The sequence below is a fragment of the Mobula hypostoma genome, chromosome 12 (genome assembly GCF_963921235.1).
Source record: "Mobula hypostoma chromosome 12, sMobHyp1.1, whole genome shotgun sequence".
NCBI lineage: Eukaryota > Metazoa > Chordata > Chondrichthyes > Myliobatiformes > Myliobatidae > Mobula > Mobula hypostoma.
Window position 1 is genome coordinate 8,901,800 of NC_086108.1, and position 20,757 is coordinate 8,922,556.

At 46.5% G+C, this 20,757-nt stretch overlaps 1 protein-coding gene across 1 annotated transcript in view; it reads right to left on the reverse strand.

Annotated features, from left to right (window-relative positions):
* nop53 (NOP53 ribosome biogenesis factor) overlaps window positions 1–19,800 on the reverse strand; it is a 50,901-nt gene extending 31,101 nt beyond the window's left edge. The window contains exons 1-4 of the mRNA XM_063063601.1: window positions 19,598–19,800; window positions 11,423–11,487; window positions 7,249–7,333; window positions 948–1,135 (exon numbers count right to left, since the gene is read on the reverse strand). Coding sequence (XP_062919671.1) covers window positions 948–1,135; window positions 7,249–7,333; window positions 11,423–11,487; window positions 19,598–19,791 — 532 coding nt within the window. The 5' untranslated portion in view covers window positions 19,792–19,800. The remainder of the gene's footprint in view (window positions 1–947; window positions 1,136–7,248; window positions 7,334–11,422; window positions 11,488–19,597) is intronic.
* Window positions 19,801–20,757: the final 957 nt, after the last annotated feature.

Here is a 20,757-nt window from a genome sequence, read left to right on the forward strand (position 1 = left end):
CCTCCACTACCATTTGTGGCAATGAATTCCACAGACGCAGCACCATCTTTGTTCTAACTGAATGCCCCTCCAGTCTGAGGCCATGCTCTCTGGTCCTACACTCCCCTACTATAGGAAACATCCTCACCGCATCCACTCTACCATGGCCTTTCAATATTCGATAGGTTTCAATGAGATGCCCTCCACCCCTCAACCGGAGATGTCTACAAAGCACTGGCCCGGTCTGTAAACTGCCGTGAGATGTTCTCATTGCGTCAGCCAAACACAAGACAATGTGGGTTATGTTAACCTGCCTAGATCAAGCCAGGCAACACCAAGTTATTATGACTGAGATCAAGGAAGCTTCCAAACCAGGTGGATTCTGATACTTAGCACAAACTTTGGAGAGCGCGGTAGCATAATGGTATTTCAGTGCCAGTTTCAATTCCACTGACTGTAAGGCATTTGTACCCCTTGAGAGTGTGGGTTTCCTCCCGCATTCCAGCTCACTGGGTTGGGGAAGGCCTGTTACAGTACTGTATCTCGAAGTCCTACCCTATGTCCCCGTCACTGAGAGGTGGAAATGGGTACGGCCGGCTTACAGGGCTCTGGTGAAGCCATACAGGCCAATCCCCTTACTATCTCTTATTCTCTTACTATCTCTTCTCTCAGTTAGCTCTGACGAAGGGTCCCAGCCCGAAACGTCGACTATACCTCTTCCTATAGATGCTGCCTGGTCTGCTGCGTTCACCAGCATTTTTTGAATATCAGATAAGTGCCTGTTTCCTAGTTCCAAGCTGCATTTTAAATTTAATCTGCAATCCATATTCAGATCTGCAGGTCGGTTGCTAAAGTTAATGTTCGCTACATACAGTATCTACCAAAATACACCCTACAGATCAAACCTTGCAAGGTGCATGTAGCAGACAATGAACACGCTCACACAAAATTGTGAAACTCTCTCTTACTTGTGTTTGACCAAAGGTCATAGAAGCCTCGAGTGGGGTCATTGTTGGCGCTGGGCTTTGCTATCACTGCAGGCTTCTTCAGCCTGGCGAACAGCAGCCGTTCTTTCCGACGGACAATCCCAAAACGCTTCTCCTGGTCCGCTTTCTTCCTCAGCTTCCGACTGTTGGGAATCTGATGCGCTAAAATACTGGTGAGGATAGGATATACAAAAAAATTACACCTCTCTTGAAAAAGGAATGTTAGGCTGAAGATTACAATAAAACATTTGATAAAATAAATGCAACATACATCAAAGTTGCTGGTGAACGCAGCAGGCCAAGCAGCAACTATAGGAAGAGGCGCAGTCGACGTTTCAGGCCGAGACCCTTCGTCAGGACTAACTGAAGGAAGAGTGAGTAAGGGATTTGAAAGCTGGAGGGGGAGGGGGAGATGCAAAATGATAGGAGAAGACAGGAGGGGGAGGGATAGAGCCGAGAGCTGGACAGGTGATAGGCAAAAGGGGATACGAGAGGATCATGGGACAGGAGGTCTGGGAAGAAAGACAAGGGGGGGGGTGACCCAGAGGATGGGCAAGAGGTATATTCAGAGGGACAGAGGGAGAAAAAGGAGAGTGAGAGAAAGAATGTGTGCATAAAAATGAGTAACAGATGGGGTACGAGGGGGAGGTGGAGCTTTAGCGGAAGTTAGAGAAGTCGATGTTCATGCCATCAGGTTGGAGGCTACCCAGACGGAATATAAGGTGTTGTTCCTCTAACCTGAGTGTAGCTTCATCTTTACAGTAGAGGAGGCCGTGGATAGACATGTCAGAATGGGAATGGGATGTGGAATTAAAATGTGTGACCACTGGGAGATCCTGCTTTCTCTGGCGGACAGAGCGTAGATGTTCAGCAAAGCGGTCTCCCAGTCTGCGTCGGGTCTCACCAATATATAAAAGGCCACATCGGGAGCACCGGACGCAGTATATCACCCCAGTCGACTCACAGGTGAAGTGATGCCTCACCTGGAAGGACTGTTTGGGGCCCTGAATGGTGGTAAGGGAGGAAGTGTAAGAGCAGGTGTAGCACTTGTTCCGCTTACACGGATAAGTGCCAGGAGGGAGATCAGTGGGGAGGGATGGGGGGGACGAATGGACAAGGGAGTTGTGTAGGGAGCGATCCCTGCGGAATGCAGAGAGAGGGGGGGAGGGAAAGATGTGCTTAGTGGTGGGATCCCGTTGGAGGTGGCGGAAGTTACGGAGAATAATATGTTGGACCCGGAGGCTGGTGGGGTGGTAGGTGAGGACCAGGGGAACCCTATTCCTAGTGGGGTGGTGGGAGGATGGAGTGAGAGCAGATATACGTGAAATGGGGGAGATGCGTTTAAGAGCAGAGTTGATAGTGGAGGAAGGGAAGCCCCTTTCTTTAAAAAATGAAGACATCTCCCTCGTCCTAGAATGAAAAGCCTCATCCTGACAGCAGATGCGGCGGAGACGGAGGAATTGCGAGAAGGGGATGGCGTTTTTGCAAGAGACAGGGTGAGAAGAGGAATAGTCCAGATAGCTGTGAGAGTCAGTAGGCTTATAGTAGACATCAGTGGATAAGTTGTCTCCAGAGACAGAGACAGAAAGATCTAGAAAGGGGAGGGAGGCGTCGGAAATTACCAGGTAAACTTGAGGGCAGGGTGAAATTTGGAGGCAAAGTTAATAAAGTCAACGAGTTCTGCATGCTTGCAGGAAGCAGCGCCAATGCAGTCGTCGATGTAGCGAAGGAAAAGTGGGGGACAGATACCAGAATAGGCACGGAACATAGATTGTTCCACAAACCCAACAAAAAGGCAGGCATAGCTAGGACCCATACGGGTGCCCATAGCTACACCTTTAGTTTGGAGGAAATGGGAGGAGCAAAAGGAGAAATTAAGAGTAAGGACTAATTCCACTAGACGGAGCAGAGTGGTGGTAGAGGGGAACAAAGCTTTCTCAAAGTTCTACGCTTCTTTTTGGATTCCAGACCTAATCAGTTCCCCTCTACCACCACTCTGCTCCGTCTAGCGGAATTAGTCCTTACTCTTAATAATTTCTCCTTTTGCTCCTCCCATTTCCTCCAAACTAAAGGTGTAGCTATGGGCACCCGTATGGGTCCTAGCTATGCCTGCCTTTTTGTTGGGTTTGTGGAACAATCTATGTTCCGTGCCTATTCTGGTATCTGTCCCCCACTTTTCCTTCGCTACATCGACGACTGCATTGGCGCTGCTTCCTGCAAGCATGCAGAACTCGTTGACTTTATTAACTTTGCCTCCAAATTTCACCCTGCCCTCAAGTTTACCTGGTAATTTCCGACGCCTCCCTCCCCTTTCTAGATCTTTCTGTCTCTGTCTCTGGAGACAGCTTATCCACTGATGTCTACTATAAGCCTACTGACTCTCACAGCTATCTGGACTATTCCTCTTCTCACCCTGTCTCTTGCAAAAACGCCATCCCCTTCTCGCAATTCCTCCGTCTCCGCCGCATCTGCTGTCAGGATGAGGCTTTTCATTCTAGGACGAGGGAGATGTCTTCATTTTTTAAAGAAAGGGGCTTCCCTTCCTCCACTATCAACTCTGCTCTTAAACGCATCTCCCCCATTTCACGTATATCTGCTCTCACTCCATCCTCCCACCACCCCACTAGGAATAGGGTTCCCCTGGTCCTCACCTACCACCCCACCAGCCTCCGGGTCCAACATATTATTCTCCGTAACTTCCGCCACCTCCAACGGGATCCCACCACTAAGCACATCTTTCCCTCCCCCCTCTCTGCATTCCGCAGGGATCGCTCCCTACACAACTCCCTTGTCCATTCGTCCCCCCCATCCCTCCCCACTGATCTCCCTCCTGGCACTTATCCGTGTAAGCGGAACAAGTGCTACACATGCCCTTACACTTCCTCTCTCACCACCATTCAGGGCCCCAAACAGTCCTTCCAGGTGAGGCATCACTTCACCTGTGAGTCGACTGGGGTGATATACTGCGTCCGGTGCTCCCGATGTGGCCTTTTATATATTGGTGAGACCCGACGCAGACTGGGAGACCGCTTTGCTGAACATCTACGCTCTGTCCGCCAGAGAAAGCAGGATCTCCCAGTGGCCACACATTTTAATTCCACATCCCATTCCCATTCTGATATGTCTATCCACGGCCTCCTCTACTGTAAAGATGAAGCCACACTCAGGTTGGAGGAACAACACCTTATATTCCGTCTGGGTAGCCTCCAACCTGATGGCATGAACATCGACTTCTCTAACTTCCGCTAAGGCCCCACCTCCCCCTCGTACCCCATCTGTTACTCATTTTTATGCACACATTCTTTCTCTCACTCTCCTTTTTCTCCCTCTGTCCCTCTGAATATACCTCTTGCCCATCCTCTGGGTCACCCCCCCCCTTGTCTTTCTTCCCAGACCTCCTGTCCCATGATCCTCTCGTATCCCCTTTTACCTATCACCTGTCCAGCTCTCGGCTCTATCCCTCCCCCTCCTGTCTTCTCCTATCATTTTGCATCTCCCCCTCCCCCTCCAGCTTTCAAATCCCTTACTCACTCTTCCTTCAGTTAGTCCTGACGAAGGGTCTCGGCCTGAAACGTCGACTGCGCCTCTTCCTATAGATGCTGCTTGGCCTGCTGCGTTCACCAGCAACTTTGATGTATGTTGCTTGAATTTCCAGCATCTGCAGAATTCCTGTTGTTTGTGATAAAATAAATACTCAGTTTTAAACAGAATAAAGCAGGAGAGAAGATAATTCCAGCCCCTAACTTGGGAACAAATTAGCGAAGGACTGGACCTGCGCACAAAAGCGCCAAAACTCTGATAATTCTACACCTCAACAAATATTGTACATTCTTATAAAAGCACAGTGGAGAGAATTACTTTGCATCACATCTCAGGCAAGCTGCTTATTCTACTTATACCTGGCGAAGTGCTTAGAGAAGAATCAGGTTTACTGTCCCTGACATGCTGTGTGTAGTGAAATTAGTTGTTTTGCAGCAGCAGTACATAACTGTAAATTAGTTTAAGTATACGTATATATAAACATACACACATACATTTATACATGAACACACACATATATTTCAAAATTTAAATAAGTAGTGCAAAAAAAGAAAAAAACAGTAGTGAGGTAGTGTTCATGGGTTCAATGTCCATTCAGAAATCTGATGGCGGAGGGGAAGAAGCTGTTCCTGAATCATTGAGTGTGTGTCTTCAGGCTTCTGTACCTCCTCCCTGATGGTAGCAATGAGAAGAGGGCATGTCCAGGGTGATGGGGGTCTGAATGATGGACACCTATTTCAGGCATCACCTCTTGAAGGTGACCTTGATGGCGACTAGTGCCCACGATGGAGCTGGCTGAGTTTACAACGCTATACAGCTTTTTCTGATCCTGTGCATTGGAGCCTCCATACCAAGTAGTGAAAGCCAAAGTGATTAGCTGACTCAAGTATTTTATTATTTCTATATATCATCAGGTTTCAAGATATAATCACCATTACAGGAATATAACCCATGCATATCAATAGTTAACAGCAATAAGATCTTCAGGGGTTATACTTTGTCGAGCCTGTGCTGATCAATATTGTACCCCTGCTTAATAACACCACCACCAATCCTAAACCCAGTGTTCCTCAGCTACAGAATACTCGATCAAATGTCCACAGACGTACCGTGGAGAGCATTCGAACTGGTTGCATCACCGTCAGGTACACAGGGGGTTGATGCACAGGATCGGAAAAAGCTGCAGAAAGTTGTAAACTCAGCCAGCTCCATCATGGGAACTAGCCCATCCAGCATCGACATCTTCAAAAGGCGATGCCGCAAAAAGGTGGCGTCCATCATTAAGGACTCCAATCACACAGAACATGCCCTCTTCCCATTGCTACCATCAGGGAGGGGTCACAGGAGCGTGAAGACACACATTCAACATTTTAGGAAGAGTTTTCTCCCCTCTGCCATCAGATTTCTGAATGGACAGTGAACCCATAAACATTATCTGTTTTTTGCACTTTTTTAAATATACTTCTTATTGCATCCGATAATCCGATAATTTTTAAATTATGTATTGCTGCTGCAAAAACAACATAGTACATTCCAGTTATATTAAACTTGATTCTGATGTATTAAGGAAACTGAAACATAAAGAAAAAATATGGGAACTGGGGGCTGTGGAGAAGAGACTGGATGAGATTCAAGATTGTTTCCTTACTGAATGGTGAAGCAGGTTCAATAGGACAAATGGCCTTCTTACAGCAGTGACAGATCTGCCCCCTCTAGTGATGTACACCAGGGCTTCACAGGAATAGGCAGTCTCACCCACAACCATCTCATTGTCATACAGGGAGATCCTTATCCACTAGAACTGTAACTCACTGTTACAGAATGAAGGCAGTGTACCCCTAGTGTTCTACACAAGCCTGCAGCCACTGGGAAACTGGGAGCAAAACTTAGGTTGGAGGCCATGCCTCATATTTCATCTGGGTATCCTCTAACTTGAACATTCATTCCTCTAACATCTGGTAATTTCTCTCCCTACACTCCCCTACCCTCTTCTCTTCTCCTCTGCTGCCCATCACCTCCCTCTGGTCCCCCTCCTCCTTCCCTTTCTCCCATGATCCACTCTCCTTTCCTATCAGATTTCTTCTTCTTCAGGCCTTTACCTCTTCCACCTATCACTTCCCAGCTTCTTACTTAATCCCCCTCCCCACCCACCCACCTTCCCCCTCACCTGCTCTCACCTATCTGCTGCCATCTTGTACTCCTCTCCCTCTCCCCGCCTTCTGCCCCCTTCCTTTCCAGTCCTAATGAAGGGTTTCAGCCCAAAATGTTGACGTTTGTTTGTGTTATTGATTTGTTTGTTTATTGAGCTACAGCGCAGAATCAGCCATTCAAGACGCACTGCCCAGCAATCCCTCCACTTAATCCCAGCCTTATTATGGGACAATTTACAATGACCAATCAACCTACCAACCCATACGTCTTTGGACTGTGGGAAGAAACCAGAGCACCTGGAGGAAACCCACACGGTCACGGGAAGAACATACAAACTTCTTACAAGAGTGGAGGGAGTTGAACCTGGGTCGCCTGTACTGCTAAAGCGTTGTGCTAAACACAGCCGCATCATTCCTCTCCACAGACGCTACCTGACCTGCTGAGATCCCCAGCATTTTCTGCATTTCCAGCATCTGCAGAATTTCTTGTGTCTAGAATGCCTCATGACTCTGCATGGATTTTTTCTGTTTCACTTCCACAGTAGAGAACCGCGTTTGTGGAATTTGAATAGCGGAACGTGTCAGAAACTCACTCTTTCGGAGGTGCTACTTTGGAGTCTGATTGTAGAACGAGGTCAACCCACAGGGGTTTCAGTTTTCCTTTATTGTGAATGAGATCTATTAAACAAAAATAAAGCATTATTGACCATGCATAAAGTTTTTAAAAAATCCTTCCCCCTCTTCCTTTCCAGTCCCAATGAAGAATCTTGGCCCAAAATATCAACTGTTTATTCCCCTCCACAGATGCTGCCTGATCTGCAGAGTTCCTACAGCACTTTGTGTGTGTTGCCCTAGATTTCCAGCATCTGCAGAATCTCTTGTATTTATCATGTGCCTATCTCCAGTCTCGTGTCTGGCTCCCTTCCCTTCTCCTTCTGTCCATCACTTCCCTCTAGTTCCCCTCCTCGTTCCCTTTCTCCCATGGTGAACTCTCCTATCAGATTCATTCTTCAGCCCTTTACCTCTTCCATCCATCACCTCTCAGCTTCTTACTTCACCACCTTCCTGCTCACCTGCCTTCACCCATCACCTGCTGGCTTGTACTCCTTCCCTTCTTCTTATTCTGACATTTTCCCCCTTCCTTTCCAGTCCTGATGAAGAGTCTTATCATCTCCAAGTTTGCGGATGACACAAAGCTGGGTGGCAGTGTTAGCAGTGAGGAGGATGCTAAGAGGATGCAGGGTGACTTGGATAGGTTGGGTGAGTGGGCAAACTCATGGCAGATGCAATTTAATGTGGATAAATGTGAAGTTATCCACTTTGGTGGCAAAAATAGGAAAACAGATTATTATCTGAATGGTGGCCGATTAGGAAAAGGGGAGGTGCAACGAGACCTGGGTGTCATTATACACCAGTCATTGAAAGTGGGCATGCAGGTACAGCAGGCGGTGAAAAAGGCGAACGGTATGCTGGCATTTATAGCGAGAGGATTCGAGTACAGGAGCAGGGAGGTACTACTGCAGTTGTACAAGGCCTTGGTGAGACCACACCTGGAGTATTGTGTGCAGTTTTGGTCCCCTAATCTGAGGAAAGACATCTTTGCCATAGAGGGAGTACAAAGAAGGTTCACCAGATTGATTCCTGGGATGGCAGGTCTTTCATATGAAGAAAGACTGGATGAACTGGGCTTGTACTCGTTGGAATTTAGAAGATTGAGGGGGGATCTGATTGAAACGTATAAGATCCTAAAGGGATTGGACAGGCTAGATGCGGGAAGATTGTTCCCGATGTTGGGGAGGTCTAGAACGAGGGGTCACAGTTTGAGGATAGAGGGGAAGCCTTTTAGGACCGAGGTTAGGAAAAACTTCTTCACACAGAGAGTGGTGAATCTGTGGAATTCTCTGCCACAGCAAACTGTTGAGGCCAGTTCATTAGCTATGTTTAAAAGGAAGTTAGATATGGCCCTTGTGGCTACAGGGGTCAGGGGGTATGGAGGGAAGGCTGGGTTCTGAGTTGGATGATCAGCCATGATCATAATAAATGGCGGTGCAGGCTCGAAGGGCCGAATGGCCTACTCCTGCACCTATTTTCTATGTTTCTATGTTTCTATGTTTATTCTCCTCCACAGACGCTGCCTGACCTGCTGAGTTCCTCCAGGATTTTGTGTGTTATCCCCGACCTCCAGCACCCGCAGAATCACGTTTATATAAAAAAAACTTGCCAAAAGTATCAACCCAGTTTCCCCAAGAGTCAACCTAATTCCTCTCTTAAACCTGGATTTTTTCTCTCCCATACATGTTTCCTTTGAGGGAGCAAAGCCAGGATTTAATGACCCACCACCATCAGACATAGGAGAAATAGGCCCTTTCGGCCTATCGTTGCCTTGGTGGTGTCCTTCAGTGGCTTCATGCACATCAGCGCTTCATTGGGCCACGAGTTTAGAATCCGGGGCGGAGGGAGGCAAGCCTTTTGGGGTCTGAAGCCATGTTCTCTGCAAGTCCATAGCTCTCTGAAAGAGGCAACTGCTTTGGGTGGCACCCAGTCTTTATCCTTTATGAGTCAGGGCAGTGAATATAGAAGTTGGGAAGTCAAGTTTCAGCTGTACGAAACTTTGACACTAACTGGCTGCATCACTGTCTGGTATAGGGTGGGGCTACTGCATAGGATTGAAGCTGCAGGAAGTTCTAAACTCAAAGTCAGCTCCATCGTGGACACTAGCCTCTGTAGTATCCAGGGCATCTTCAAGAAGCGATGCCTCTAAAAGGTGGCATTTATCATCAAGGACTCCATCACCCAGGATATGCCCTCTTCTCATTGCTACCATCAGGAAGGAAGTACAGAAGCGTGAATGCACACACTCAATGATGCAGGAACAGCTTCTGCCATCCAATTTCTGAATGGACACTGAACCCATGAACATTACCTCACTACTTCTTTGCACTACTAACTCAATTTAAATATTGGGGGCTTTGGAGAGGGTATAGGAAAGGTTCACCAGGATGCTGCCTGGATTAGAGTACTCGCTACAGGGAGAGATTGGACAAGTTTGGATTGTCCGCTCTGAAGCAATGTAGCTGAGGGACAACATGATAGGTTAGATAGCCAGACTTTTTCCAAAGCCAAAAATGGCTAATATGTTAATTCATTATGTACCATGTCATATGACTTGGGCGATCGTGGTCTCTCCAAGACCATGATTGTTCTGGGCAAATTTTTCTTCTGGGCAGTGTCTTTACAAGAGGGGTGACCCCAGCCATTATCAATACTCTTCAAAGATTGTCTGCCTGGTGTCAGTGGTCACATAACCAGAACTTGTGATCTGCACCGGCTGCTCATATGGCCATCCACTACCTGCTCCCATGGCTTTACATGACTGTGATTGGGGGGGGGAGGGGGGGAGGAGAGGGGGCTAAGCAGGTGCTACACCTTGCTCAAGGGTGACTTGCAGGTCAGCGGAGGGAAGGAGCGCCTTACACCTCCTTTGGTAGAGGTGTATCTCCACCATGTATTTCTAATACACGTATGTAAGTCAGTCAGTAAGTAAGTAAGTAAATATATAAATAAAGGCATAATTTAGGCAGAAGGCAGGAGAGAAAGCAGCGCGCTGAGCGTGTGCAGCTCTCCGGTGAAAAATGATATCGTATCCGTTAAATAGGGGCCGTGGACAATTCTGATTTGATGGAGAATGGACGTGAAAGCACAGAGGAACATCTGGAGAAATTTCTGAAACGCCCGTTCGCTGCTGTCGTTACTGTGTGGTCGTGAATCTTTCGGAGGGTAGGCCTCAAAATCCCCGGCCTTGCCTGCTTTTGGCGACTGAGAAGAAGGTTGAATCGTTCGGACAGAGATGGCGCTCAGTACTCGGTGTCGGAGAGCTGATCAAAGCTCGAAGTTTTCGGATGACTCAGAGTCGGATTGTGGTCGGCATGGCAGGGAGAGCTTTTCTTCCTTCTCCCGTCTGCGTGAGATGTGGAACATTTGAGAGACTTTGAACTTTACTGTGCTGATGGACTGTTCTTCATCAAGTTATGGTATTGTTACACTGTTCGTAACGATATGTTATAATTATGTGGTTTTGTCAGTTTTTTCAGTCTTGGTCTGTCCTGTGTTTTGTGATATCACACCGGAGGAAATAATGTATCATTTCTTAATGCATACATTACTAAATGACAATAAAAGAGGACTGCGTGTCTTTATAATCATAATTTTAAGGTGATTGGAGGAAAGTATAAGAAGGATGTCAGAGAGTGGTAAAGCCTGCCAGAGGTGGTGATGGAGGTAGATACATTAGGGGCACTTAAGATCTGCCAAGCAGAGGAAAGGAGCACCTTATACCTCCTTTGGTAGACACACATCTTCACCCCATCACCCATGTAGCTCTCAAAAATAGAATAAATTCAGAAACACAAGAGATTCTGCAGATGCTGGAAATCCAGAGCAATACACACAAAATGCTGGAGGAACTCAGCAGGACAGGCAGCATCAATGGGAAAAAGTCAACATTTCAGGCAGAGACCCTTCATCAGGACTGGAAAGAGAGAAGGAGAGGTCAGACTAAGAAGGTGGGGGGAGGGGAGGAAGAAGTACAAAATGGTAGGTGATAGGTCAAACCGGGAGAGGGTGGAAAGGGTGACGTAAAGAGCTGGGAAGCTGATTGGCAAAAGGGACAAAGAGACGGAGAAGGATAAATTCAGTATTGGCTTCAGGCAGTGAAGATTCAGCCTGATGTGCAGGGCATTTCTCTGTCTGACAGAAGACATTTCTCACCTTTCTTTTCATTTCCTGTGTCAACGAAGTACAGGCTGTCATCTGTCTTTTCAGACACAAGACCTCTGGAAATAAGCAGAGTTCACTCCATTAGACAATCCAAAACCAGAGTACAAGAAAGCTATTTCATACACTGCAACACAAAGACTGAACAGTAAGTTACACACCTATGTCATTATTTACAATTTGTTGAGGGCTGCAATCACCACTAAAGGCTTCACAATGGGTCTTGCAGTTCAAAGTTCTAAGTAAAATTTACTATCAGAGTACATACATGTCCCCAGATGCTTTTTTTGCAAGCATACTTAGCAAATCTATAGAACAGTAAATGTAAACTGGATCAAGGGAAAACAATGTGTTCAAATACAGATATACATAAATAGCAATAAATAACGAGCAGGAAACAACAGGATACAGATTCCTTAAAGTGAGACTATTGGTTGTGGGAACACCAGAAATAGAATGAGTGTAGTTATAACCTTTTGTTCAAGAGTCTGATGGTTGAGGGGTAGTAACTGTAACTGAACCTGGTGATGCAAGTCCCGAGGCACTTGTACACTTTACCTGATGGCAGCAGTGAGAAGAGAGGTGAGGACCTTTGATGATGGGTGCTGCTTTTTTACAGCAACATTTCATGTAGGTGTGCTCAATGGTTCAGTGGGATTTACCTGTGATATACCGGCCAAATCCACTCAAAGGTATTGGTGTTCCCATAACAGGCCATGGTGCAGTCAGTCAGCACACTTCCCACGATACACCTACAGGAAATTGCCAGCATTTCTGATGACATGCTGAATCTCCACAGATTCCTGAGTAGAGGCACTACTGTGCTTTCTTCGCAATTGTATTTATATGACGGGTCCAGGACAGGTCTTCTGAGATAGTGACACCCAGAAGTTCAAAGTTACTGATCCGCTCCACTTCTGATCTTCTGATGATTACTGGTTCATGGACTTCTGATTTCCCTCTCCTGAGGTTTACAATCAGTTCCTTGGTCTTAATGACATTGAGTGAGAGGTTGTTGTTATTACACCACTCAGCAAGATTTCAATCTCCCTCCTGTATGCTGATTCATCACCACCTTTGATACAGCCCACAACGGTGGTGTCATCAGCAAACTAGTATATGGTGTTGGAGCTGTACTTAGCCACACAGTCATAGGTGTAAAGCGAGTAGAGCAGAGGGCTAAGTACACATCCCTGTGGTGCACTGTGCTGATGGAGATTGTGGAGATGTTTTTGCCAATCAGAACTGACTGGGGTATTGAGACCCCGGTCTAGTTAACTGATTAGTTTTGAGGGGACGATGATATTAAATGCTGAGCTACAGTCAATAAACAGCTTCACTTCCACATCTGGACATCTTTGCTGTCCAGATGTTCCAGGGTTGTGTGAAGAGTCAACAAAATAGCATCTGCTGTAGACCTGTCGCTTCAGTAGGCAAATTGAAACCGATCCAAGCTGCCACTCAGACAGGAGCTGATATGCTTCAACACCAGCCATTAAAACACTTCATCACAGGACGGTAGTCTTTGAGACAGGTTACCATGCTCTTCTTGGGCACCAGTATAATTGAAGCCTGCTTGAAGCAGGTGGATACAACACACTGCTGGAGCCAGAGGTTGAAGATATCTGTGAAAACACCAGCCAGCTGGTCGGCACAGGTCTTCAGTACTCGGCTAGGGACTCCATCCAGATCAGATTCTTTCCTTGGATTCGCTCTCTTGAAGGCAGCCTGCACGTCATCTTCAGATACTGAGACCAAAGGATCATCAGGAGACGTAAGGATACGTGATAATTCCTCACTATTCCAGGGGTCAAAGTGAGTATAGAAGGCATTGAGCTCATCTGGCAGTAAAGCTCTGCTGTCCCCTATGTTGCAAGAGATTTAACTTTGTAGGAGGTTATGGCATTCAAACCCTGCCACAGGCTGTCCTCATCGACTCCAGTAGGTCTGGAATCTCTACCTCACTTGTGAGATGGCTTTCCAGAGATCATACCTGCACCTCATTCCTGATCTCCAGACTTGAATGCCTCTGATCTGGCTCTCAGCAAATTCCAGATTTCAATGTTCAACCAGCACTTTTGATTGGGGTAAACCCTGAACGATTTTGTGGGGACACACTTATCCACAGCTGTTTTAATAAAGTCTGTTATTTGTAATTGTTGTAGTCATTCAGGTCCTCAGATGAGTTCTTGAACTCAGCCTAGCCCACTGACTGAAGGCAATCCTGTAATCGTTCCTCTGCCTTCCACAACCACCTCTTAGTTGTCTTGATCTCTGGAACCTTGCTCTTTAGGCTGTCTGAATGCCAGCGGTAGGAGTACAGCCAAATGATCTGACTTGCCAAAATGCGGTCTCGGGAAGGAATCACAGGCATTCCTTATTACAGTGCAGCGAAGAGTTGGGACCTCTGGTGCAACAGGTTACGTGCTGGTGATAATTGGGCAGGGTTTTCTTCAAACAGGTCTGGTTTGAAGTCACTGACTATAATTTGAGCAACACACACAAAAAATGCTGGTGAACACAGCAGGCCAGGCTGCATCTATAGGAAGAGGTACAGTCGACGTTTCGGGCCGAGACTCTTCGTCCTGACAAAGCGCCTCGGCCCGAAACGTCGACTGTACCTCTTCCTATAGATGCTGCCTGGCCTGCTGTGCTCACCAGCATTTTTTGTGTGTGTTGCTTGAATTTCCAGCATCTGCAGATTTCCTTATGTTTGCAACTATAATTTGACGTGCTGGGATGGACTGTTTCTTGCCAGCAGGCAACATTCTGCAGTTTCGCGAATGCTTGCTTATAATTAGCCACTGGTGGTATGTACATTAAAACTCCAATACAATGACAGAAATTACACGTGCATACGTATGTAGAGGGAGAGTTCGTACCTGGCTAGGACCATCACAGGTGGATGCTTGAGTTAAACCTGTCTCAATCAATACTACACCTTCTGAAGAAATGATATAACATTAGCAGTCAGATGCAAGTAGTTAGGAAGGCAAGAGGCATGTTTCTCTTTAGTACAAGAGGGTTGGAGTTTAGAAACAGATTTTGTTACAATTGAGCTCTCAATCTGTCTAAGTCCTTCTGGAGCCTCTCTACTTAAAACTACCTGCCCCTCCTCATGTCTTCATATTGTCTGCAAACTTTGTAACAAAGCCATCAATTCCGTCATCCAAATTACTGGAATATAACACAAAAAGCACCAGTCCGAAGACTCCTGAGGAACACCACTAGTCACTGGCAGCCAAACCGAAATGGCTCCCCTTACTCCCACCCTTTGGCCCTCACCAATCAGCCACTGTTTAATCCATCCATCCCTGTAATAATAAGCCAAGGGCTTATTAAGCAACCTAGAGTGTGGCACCTTATCAAAGGCCTTCTGAAAATCCAAGTACACAACATCTTTTTCTATCATTTGGGTTGCTTTTCCAGCTCGAGTTTCACTTAAGGAAACCAATTCTCCTTTGTCGACCCTGCTTATTACTTCTTCCAAGAATACCAACAGATTTGTCAGGCAAGTTTTCCTTAAGGAAACAATGCTGACCTTAGAAAAACAGAGGGCTATGGGTAACCCTAGGTAATTTCTGAGGTAAGGACTTGTTTGGCACAGCTTTGTGGGCCAAAGGGCCTGTACTGTGCTGTAGGTTTTCTAAGTTTCTATGATCTCTCTCTGTCTCTCCCCCTCTCACTCGCTGTCCAAGGGAAGTGCTGGAGTCTTGTGTCTTGAACAAGGTTTAATTGACATGGTTTGTGGATCGGACTCTGTAGTTTACGGTTTGATGTGTTTCTGGTTGCCCCTTCTTTGTTGCTATTTTGTGCTTTTGATGGGGGCAGACAGGCTCCGCAGCCTGCAGTCAACAAACAGCACAGCATTAAGATTCAACTGAACATTCCTGAACTGTCTGACCTTATATGTTCTGTGTTTTTCACCAGTCCAGTTTTTTTTTGTTTGTGCAATTTGTTCTTTTTTTTGCATGTTAGGGGTTTGATTTTTTAAAAATAAGTTCCATGGTTTTCTTTGTTTCATGGCAGTCTGTGGGAGAGGCGAATCTCAGGGTTGTAAATTGCATGGACGTTGATAATAAATATATTTTGAATCTCTGTGACCCACTAACATAAAGAAGAAGATACAAGTGCATCAGTACTAGTACCGCCAGACTGGGAAACAGCTTCTACCCCCAGGCTGTGAGACTAACGAATACCCTGCCATCACTGAGGTCTCATCTCTTGAGACAGCAAGTTGCTTACTGTTTCCCTGTGCTGCGCACCACATACATTTTGAATTATATTTGTTAAATTATTTGTGGTAATGTATTGTTTTATGTGCTGTGTGTGATGCATGTTCCGTAGATGCATTGTGGTCCGGAGGAACATCGTTTTGTTTGGATGTACAGGTGTGTATGGGGTGTCCAAGGAGGGGAAGCACTTCTGGTGAAGGGGCTCGTCCTGTCCATTCTGGGGCAGCTCACTCACTTTTGGTCTCTACTGGACACTCAGCTCTCACCTGTGGCTCCAAGTAGCTGTCTGCATGTGACAGAGGCCACACCCTGGTACACCACTTTGACAGTGGGCTAAACCAGGTGAGGGTGACTGGCGGGCCGGCCTCATACCCCCAGTGAGATAGAAAGGTGAATGTCTCAGCTCCAGCGGAGATCTACAGTGAGATCCAAGGGTGACCTGCAGGCTTGAGCAGGGAAGGAGCAGCTTACACCTCTGGTAGAGATGTCTCTCCACCCCATCACATATTACCAGCAGTACGTTAACCACATTGAACCGCAAGAGACCTCCACTCAATCCCATACCTATGTGGTACACTGACAAATCTATTCAAGTCCAGAATCATGTTACACAGTAATGCGCTAGCATCTGGCACCCCAGTGTTACACAGTGACAAACTGCTGGAGGAACCTGGCAAGTCAGACATCAGAAGACATTGGAGCAGAATTAGGCCATTCAGCCCATTGAGTCTGCTTCACCATTCCATCATGGCTGATTCATTATCCTTCTCAACCCCATTCCTCTGCTTTCTCCTCACAACTTTGACACCCCAGCTAGTCAAGAACCTATCATCCCTCACTTTAAATATACCCCTCCACAGCTGTCTGTGGCAATGAATTCCAACACATTCACCACCCTCTGGCTAAAGAAATTCCTCCTCATCTATGTTCCAAATTGACACATTTTGAGGCTATGCATTCTTGGTAGGACCCTTTATCAGGACTTGGCCCAAAATGTCAACTGTTTCTTCCCCTCCTTAGAAGCTGCCTGACCTGCTGAGATCTTCCAGTATGGTGTGTGTGTTCCTCTGGGTTTCCAGCCCTGATTCAGAGTTTCAACCTGAGACGTCAACATGATGAAATGGGTGAACAGACTCAATGGGCCAAAATGGCCTAATTCTGCACCTATACCTCATGGTCAATTCCTCAAATTCAAGTTTATTGTCATGCAACTGTGCACATGTATACCACCAGATGAAACAATGTTCCTCCTAACCAAGGTGCACAACGTGGTACATAATTCACACACAACTCAAAGAAAAATTACCACAAACAAATCAACAAATAGTAAGGAGTATTAAAGCAACAAGTTAAAACATAAACAGCATAATGTTACCGGTGCTTCATATGCGATGAGTCCTGGGTGGTGGCAGGGAATTCAGTAGTCTCAAAGCCTGGAGGAAGAAGCTGTTTCTCATACTAACCATCCTTGCCCTACAGTACCTCCTGCCTGATGGTAAGGAGTCAAAGAGATTGTGGGACAGATGGGAGGCTTCTCAGACAATGCTTCTCCTCCCTGAGTTCCTCCAGCAGATTCTTTGCCGTTCCAGATTCCAGTACCTACTCTGAGACTCCGAGGAAAGCCACCGCTACAACCTGCAACCTGCTCATCGCTGAGGCTGAGGTACACATATGTTTCCAATAGATGTACCTTACGTACCTATGTACCTTCCAGTCGCAAGGCTGTGTGACTGGACAGCATCCCAGGGAGAGTACTCAGGATGTGCGTGGCACAACTGGCAGGTGTGCTTACAGACATTTTTAATCTCTCCCCCTCCCAGTGTAGAGTGCCCTCCTGCTTCAAATTATCCACCATTGTCCCTGTACCAAAAATGACCAACATGTCTGAACGACCGGCATCCTGTCACACTCACCTCAATAATAAGTAAATGCTTTGAGAGGCTGATCAAGGATTACATCTGCAGCTTGCTGCCACCCAGACTGGACCCAATACAATTCGCCTATCGTCACAAATGATTGACAAATGACGCAATAGCCATTGCTCTACATACCGTCCTTACAAATCAGGGGAAGAAGGATGCTCATGTGAGAATGCTGTTCTTGGACTACAGTTCAGCATTCAACACCATAATTCCATTCAGGCTTGACAAGAAGCTCAGAGACCTCGGCCTTCACCCTGCCTTGTGCAGCTGGATCCTGGACTTCCTGTCAGATCGCCAGCAGGTGAAAGTGGGCTTCCTCACCTCCAGCCCTCTGACTCTCAACACAGGAGCCCCTCAGGGCTGTGTACTAAGTCCCCTCCTTTACTCCCTGCTTACCCATGACTGTGTTGCCACACAGAGCTCCGATCTGCTAATTAAATTTGCTGATGACACTACATTGATTGGTCTAATCTCAAACAATAACAAGGTGGCCTACAGGGAAGAAGTCATCTCTCTGACCAGTGGTGTCAAGAAAACAACCACTCCCTCAATGTCGCAAAAACAAAGGAGCTAGTTGTGGATTACAGGAGGAATGGAGACGGGCTAACCCCTGTTGACATCAATAGATCTGGGGTTGAGAGGGTGAATAGCTTTAAGTTCCTCGGCATCCATGTCACTTCACGTGGTCTGTACACACCAGCTGTGTGGTGAAAAAGGCACAACAGCGCCTCTTTCACCTCAGACAGTTGAGGAAGTTTGGTATGGCCCCCAAATCCTAAGAACTTTCTACAGGGGCGCAATTGAGAGCATCCTGACTGGCTGCATCACTGCCTGGTGTGGGAACTGTACCCTCCTTAATCGCAAGATTCTGCAGAGAGTGGTGCGGACAGCCCTGCGCATCTGTAATTATGAACTTCCCATGATTCAGGACGTTTACAAAGACAGCTATGGAAAAAAGGGCCCGAAGGATTATTAGGGACCCGAGTCAGCCCAATCACAGTCTATTCCAGCTGCTACCATCTGGGAAACGGTACTGCAGCATAAAAGCCAGGACCAACAGGCTCCAGGACAGCTTCTTCCACCAGGCTATCAGACTGATGCTGATTTGAGTCACGCTGATTTGAGTGTATTTCCATGTTACATTAACTGTTCTATTTATCATAAATTAGTATAAATTACTATGGTTGCACATTGTACATTTAGACAGAGATGTAATGTAAAGATTTTTACTCCTCATGTATGTGAAGGGTGTAAAAAATAAAGTCAATTTAATTATTCTTGTAAGTGTGGAGTTGAGGCAGAGGCAAAGAGGAATTGAGAAATACAGGTGAGGGAAAGGGGAAAGTAGGAGATATGGAGGGTAGACAGGGTAGCTGGGAGTGTAGATGCTGGAAAAGGAGGACAGAATATGGTGGTTAAGCTAGTCAAGAGGGAGGAAGAGGATGGATAACGGGGGACTAGAGAGGGTGAAGAGGAGGACAAGGATTGGTGAGGACCGGGAATGGTAGGGTGAAGGGAGGTCAGGGGCTAACATAGGACAAAAGGCCACTAATTGGGGGAAAGACTAAGCTCTGACCCCTGACCACTGGTCACCAACTTCCAGGCAGAATATTCTCCATCTACAATCTCTGCCTCCTATTATTTATATTTGCATATACACAGTTTGTTGTCTTCTGCACTCTGGTTAATATTTCATTGATCCTGCTATAGTTACTATTATACAGATTTGCTGAGTATGCCCGCAGGAAGATGAATGCCAGGGTTGTATGTGGTGACATACATGTAGTTTGATAATAAAATTTACTTTTGACTCTGGGCAGATTCAATGGGGACATTTAATAAACTCTTAATATAGGCACATGAATGAAAGAAGAAATGGTGGGTTATGTAGGAGGGATGGATTAGAATGCAGCTAAAGTACGTTAAAGGATCAACACAACAATGTGGGCCGAAGAGCCTGCACTGTTCACGCTCCCATCATTACCTTCGCCACCCCCTCCCCGTGCACTCACCCCACCGTCCTCTCCTGGAGCCGCACGTCCTCCAAGAACTCCTCCACTTCCTTCACATCGCTGTGCTTGGTCCAGTTCTTCTTCTTGTTCTTGTTGAGGCGCCGGCGACGGTGGGGCGGAACGGCAGGACCGAGAGATCCGGACTCGGAACGGAGTGAGACGAAGCCAGGCGGCTGCTGGCTGATGGCCGCCATGTCCGAGAGAGAAAAAGAAAGGGAGAACGGCGTCAGCACATTCGACACGTTCTTCCTCAGCATAGCCAATCCACGCCAGCCTCCAATAAATATTAAATATATATTTTTATCATCAGAATATCATTTTTAATTTATATTTAGGCTTAAGTCTTGAGTTTTATATTTACAGTCCGCACTTTCGCTTGGAGGACCCGAGACGCCGTCAAACCTCCCAAACTTCCGCCCCCTGCTGTCTGGGAGTGAGAACGACGTCAGCGCAGCCTCTCCACGGTAGCAAACTTAGCTATATGTTCTTTTCTCATCAGGCTCTCACTTTTATATTTTACATTTAGATTTAAGCTTTTGAATTTTAGAGTTTGACCCGCACTTTCGCGTGGAGGATCCGGTTCGCCGCAAATCTCCCAAATGTCCGCCCGCTCCGTCGACAACATTCAAGAAAAACGCCAACCCATTTGAATTGGCTCCTTATAACTTCTGTTAACAAAGGACATAGAACTGTACAGGCCTTTCGGCCCACGATTATGTGCTATCTTTTAACATACTCCGATATCAATTTAACCCTTTCCTCCACACTATCTTCCGCCTGCCTGGCTAAGAATTTCACAAATGTCACCGATGTATCTGCTTCTACCGCCATTCCCAGCAGTTCCAGGCACTCGCCACTCTTTGTGTAAAATACTTACCTCTAATAGCCCCCCATACTATTCTCCAATCGCCCTAACATTAAACCCCCTCGTATTAGCCATTTCCACCCCGGAAAAAGTCTCTATTACTGACCTATAGGTCTTATCATCTCGTACACCACTACAAAGTCACCTCTCATCCTCCTTTGCTCCAAAGGGAAAAGCCCAAGCTCACTCAACCTATCCTCAGAAAGCAAACTCTCCAGACCACAACAAAAAGAACTTCAGTTGCTGCAATGTAAGACAGGTCGGGTGGTAAGAGGCATCAAGTGGGCCGCCAGCA